Source organism: Capsicum annuum, chromosome 6 (assembly GCF_002878395.1).
Source record: "Capsicum annuum cultivar UCD-10X-F1 chromosome 6, UCD10Xv1.1, whole genome shotgun sequence".
In the NCBI taxonomy this organism is placed as follows: domain Eukaryota; kingdom Viridiplantae; phylum Streptophyta; class Magnoliopsida; order Solanales; family Solanaceae; genus Capsicum; species Capsicum annuum.
In genome coordinates this window covers 48543271-48548480 of record NC_061116.1, presented here as the reverse complement: position 1 = coordinate 48548480, position 5210 = coordinate 48543271, and the positions used below count along the sequence as shown (strand labels likewise).

General features: G+C 32.7%; 1 protein-coding gene across 1 annotated transcript; it reads left to right on the top strand.

Moving 5' to 3' along the window:
- The first annotated feature begins 963 nt into the window (after nucleotides 1-963).
- On the top strand, nucleotides 964-4009 carry LOC107874371. The gene is made up of 6 exons (XM_047414374.1): nucleotides 964-1096; nucleotides 1865-2192; nucleotides 2276-2402; nucleotides 2491-2628; nucleotides 3394-3424; nucleotides 3660-4009. The coding sequence occupies exons 1-6, from the start codon at nucleotides 964-966 to the stop codon at nucleotides 4007-4009; spliced, it is 1107 nt and encodes a 368-aa protein (XP_047270330.1).
- The last annotated feature ends 1201 nt before the right edge of the window (nucleotides 4010-5210 follow it).

The following is a 5210-nucleotide window of genomic DNA, read 5'->3' as shown; positions in this document are numbered from 1 at the left end:
CGGGGTAGTTTGTTAATGGATAAAAGTTTCATACGGATTTTCATGGTAGCTCAAGATCAACAATGAATAGTGGAGTTTGTATTTCAGATCCAATTTTTGGTGATTTCTATGGGCGGATAAAAAAGATTATGGCAGTGGAATACCGCGAAACACCTTTAAAGTGAACTGTACTATTCAAATGTGAATGGTTTGACCCAACTATGGATGTTGGTGTTAAAAAGAATAATCAGTATAAATTGGTTGATATTAACCATCATTGCCGATATAAAAAATATGAACCTTTTATTCTGGAAATGCAGGCAACTCAAGTGTGTTATGTGTCTTATCCTAGCAAGAAAAAGGACAAGGATGATTGGGTAGCTGTATTGAAGATCAAACATCAAAATGTTGTTGAATTACCCGATGAGAAAATTGAGACAGCTGCAGAACTAAATATTCCATTTCAAGTTGAAGAAGTTCAAGTCTACGAGATAGACATGAATGTTGCCACAGATGAAAGCATACACTTACATGATGCAAATGGTGGCTTAATTGAAATGGATGAAGTCACTGATGATGGTTTATTACAAGAACATCATGAAAACCAAGAGGATGCTCCAGAAGAAGAGTATGAAACTAAGGAAACTGAGGAAGATGAAGAGGAAGATTTGGAAGAAGACACAGATAGCGATTAGTGCTTGATAAATATTATGCTATTGTATCTTATTTTTATTTTGTGATCAGCCATTTTGTCAAACTAGTATCATTTTCTTTATCTCGTTGTTTACATAAAACTTGTTGCTTGAACTGGTTTTATGCTCTACTTCTCCATTTTTGACTCTTTCTTTTCTCATTCATTTTTTAGGCTACAACTGTGCTTTTACATTTTCTAATACCTTATCTATATATTGTTGTTTGTTTCTCTTGGTATTATTACATTTACATATTATTTGTACTTTAACTAATATAATTTTTTTTATAGATATGGCTAAAGGTCAAGGTCGCGGAAGCACAGGGCGTGGAGGTAAGTCTGCAGTTAGGAGTAATAATGATGTTATTGCAAACGTACCTACTGTTCCCACTCCTGCTATTGTTACTTCTCAAGCTGATGTCATAGGTGGTCAAAATAATACAAATCAAGTTTAACCATTGATTTCTCAAATTAGATCAACGGTTCAAACTTCTGGTGATGGTAGCAACCATACAACTCCTGAATCATCTCCGACTGCTCTAAATCAGATCAACAGAACAAGAGAAGGTACATCTACTCTAAGGAACCAAATAGGTGAGCGTCTTAACCAATCGAATTTATCCTTGAAAATAGCTAAACATAATCAACTTCTGGTCTGCTTTCTGTCTACACATAGATATAATTTTTATTTTTTTCTAGTTCATGATCTATTATTCATTCTTTATTTGAGAGTTCTTATGGATAGAATTACAATGGGAGTATTCTGTAGCATTTTGGTGGTTTTTTTGGTAGTTCATGATCTACTGGTGGTTCTTGTTGTGAGTATTTGGGTGATTCTGTTGGTGGTTTTTGTTCTGTTGTTGGTTCTTCATTTGGGAGGAGTTCTTATAGGAAGAATTACAATGGGAGTATTTTGTTGTATTTTGGTGGTTCTGTTGGTGATTCTTGATCTGTTGGTGTTTCTTGTTGTGAGTATTTTGGTTGTTCTTATTATGTTGGTGGTTCTTGATCTGTTCTTGGTTCTTGTTGTGAATTTTCCAATGTTACATGGGATTTCAGAATGATAGTGAGGTATGTTGCTGTGAGGTATTTTGTTGGATAGGATTTAATAATTAGAATATTATATGATGTTGTGACTTTTTGTGTAAAATTTGCATCTTCTTTCCACTTTAACAAGTATAATTTTTTTAATAGATATAACTCGAGGAAGAGGTACAGGTCGAGGAAGCATAGGGCATGCGGGCAAGTCAGCAGCTAGGACTAATATGCCTATTCGTACTGCAAATATACCTACTATTCCCACTCCTACAGTTGTGCCACAAACAGCTGGTAGCGTAGGTTCTCCAACTTCTAATCATGGTAGTACATCTCCTACTACTCCAAATCAGACCAACCCAACAACTATAGGTACGTCTTCACAAACCAACCAAGTAGGTGAGAACATATCTCATAGCAACACAAATGGAGAAAGTAATTCCAGTTGGAGCCATGTGCGGACCCTTGTTACTATAACTTCTACAGGGTTAGTCCATTTCTTGTCTATTATTAGTATATATTATTTTTTATTTATAGTAACCTCTAAATAATGTTTTCACATTGATACAGATTGCAACCTTCTAAAGCATGCTCCAATAGGATATACGAGTTTTTCAAAAGTGAACTTGATCACAATGGAGTCAATTGGAAAGGTGTCTCATGTGACATAAAAGATGGCTATTTTGGGGAATTCAAGGTATACATCTTCATCATAATTGATTTTTTAAAGTGTACTCATTTTTATAAATACGATATTAATGTGTTATCTTGGAAATTTATTTCAGAAACACTTCTATTGGGATTCTTCCATTACTGATGCTGCAGTAAAGAAACACCAGCAGAGTAAGGCAGCAACTGTGTATAGAAATTTCATTGCTAAAATCAAAGATAAATTGATTAGGCAAGATTTTATAAATGAAGATGTCTGGGAAAGCTAGCAGCGACTTTGGGCAGATCCAAAAAGTGTTGAAAAGTCCAAAATAAATGCACAGAATCGTCGTGGAGGCAAAGAAGTCGCTGCTAGAACTCACACGGGAGGATCTATCTCGATTGGAGAGTACCGAAAGAGACTTATAAGTATATATTTCAAGTATTAAACTGTAATTTTTTGTGAGACAGTCTAAACTTAGTTCAACGTTATGCTATTGTTGCGTTTCTATTTACTGTTTATCTTAAATGTTGATCACTTCTTACTGTTTCTGTCTCCTGTGTTGTATTTAGTATGTTGTGTTCTGTTGTTGTCTTGTAACCTGAACAACTGTAATGTAAACCGTGCATTTATGTTGTAGAGTGATATATTACTGAGAATTCATATATTCACATATTCTTTGAGATGTATTGGGTAGAATCAAGGCCTTATGATTCTAGAAATTACTTGTCTATTTTATGTGATTGGTTTTTATCTTATATAACCTTCACACTGGAATCTGACTGGAAATTTCAAAATATTCATTATTAGCATATATTTTCAGTAATTTTGATGCAATGAAATGCAGCAATATCTTTCCAGTCATTGCTTAGTAAGAACAATGTAAATTAGATAACATAGTTCTGACCACGCGACTAATAATATTTACCTGATGACCAACTACGTTCCACTTGAATTATGGCTTTACAAACATTTCTGGCTTACATGAAATGTTCCAGCAGTTTTGTTTAGTACAATGCTCAACACTTCTTTTTTACAGGCTGCTGAAATGGGTCGAGATCCGACACCAAGTGAGTTACATATGCATGTTCACACACATAGTCATGATGGAAAATCTTTCATTGATGAACGTCCCCGAATCATCCATGTAAGATTAAATCTTAATGTAGTAGTTTACTTAATTCTCATTTTTTAGTTTAAAGTACTTTTTGGTATCTAATCATTTGTAAGTACAATCCGTTATAATTTGACTTCCACTATTACAGGAAAGATTTGAAGAAATATTATGAGAAAAAACATTATCAGAATCTGTTATTGATCAAATTGAAGCATATTACCAAGCTGCCGGAGGAGAAAAGAAGCGAAGAGTATTTGGTCTTGGATTTGAAGCCAAAGGCTACTACGGCCAAACTTTGTGTATTTCTTGTGGAAAAATTTCATCTTTAGCTTCACATGAATCGGTACCAGCTGCAGATTCGAATTTGGATGAGTTTGTGAAGCGATTGATTTCCGCACTTAAAAATTATTTTTTTCCTATTGTCATTGAAGAGGTACAGAAGTTGGTTTCTTCACGATCAGTTGTCACACATCCGGCTACTCCTTTGGACGATCTTGATTCCTTAAATGATGATTGCAATGATCTTGATCAGTTGTGATACTTTTGACGATCAATGCATTGGTTTTTGATGGTCTTTTTAGTGGTTTTTTATGGTCTATTTTGTTGAAACATTTAAAATTGTGCAACAAAAAATTACACTTGATGGATGTAGGTATTGAGCATGTTTTGGACATACTAATCTGTTTAGATGTTGCTATGTTTGGTATTGAGGATGTTTAGACTTTTTCTATCTATATATATGGGTTCTTTTACATGCATGTTGGATATTATAAGAAGATTTTTCTATCTATATATATGTGTGTGGTTTTTTTATATAAATATTGGGTATTATAGAATTTTATAATATTCTATTAATATGCAAAATACAAATAAAAAGATATTGAAAGAAAAGTAATGACGACAGATTTAGCGACAAAATTACTCATTGCCAAACTAAAACATTTGCAACGGATTGAGGAAAATATTTTTTATCACAAAAATTGGGAATTTTTAGCGACGGACTAGCAATGAAATATTTGGTCAGGAAATAATCAAAATGACGAAATACAACATGAAATTAGTAACGAAACTTATAAATATAACAACGAATATATTCGTTGCTAAAATATAGCAACGGATATAGGACGTCTCTATTCTGTTGCAAATCTAGCAACGGATTTTATTTTTCCGTTGCTAAATGGTTAGCAATGCACAATATAGCAACGAATAAAATTTTGTCGCTGATCCGTCTCTAAATGGATTTAGCGACAAATTTCTGTTGATTAACAACGTTATCGGTCTCTTGCTAAACGCAGTTTTTTTTGTGGTGTTTTGTTCAAATAAATGCTGGTTAAAGTACTTATTCAAGGCAATTTAATCATTTAATTAACGATTATACATTTTTCATATTTTTTATATACGAGAGTGTATAAATTTTATTATTTAAATGAACATTTTAATCAAAATTAGATTTTTTATTGATTAAACTTGAAAATTAATTCAAATGGATAAAATCTTGGTTTTCAATATGATTTGCTCTCAAAATATTTTATTTAGAGGAATATTTGTTGGATTTTAATCAAATCAAGAAACTCAAGGTTAATTTGTTACTTAATTCGTACCAGATTGCGATTCAATTTAGCGAACGAATTAAATATGACCTCAATTAAAATCAAATTGACCCAATGGTGATGCAATTGACCAATAGATATTCAATTTGGTTAGAATTTAAATAAGCCGTTTAAATTGTAATTCAATCT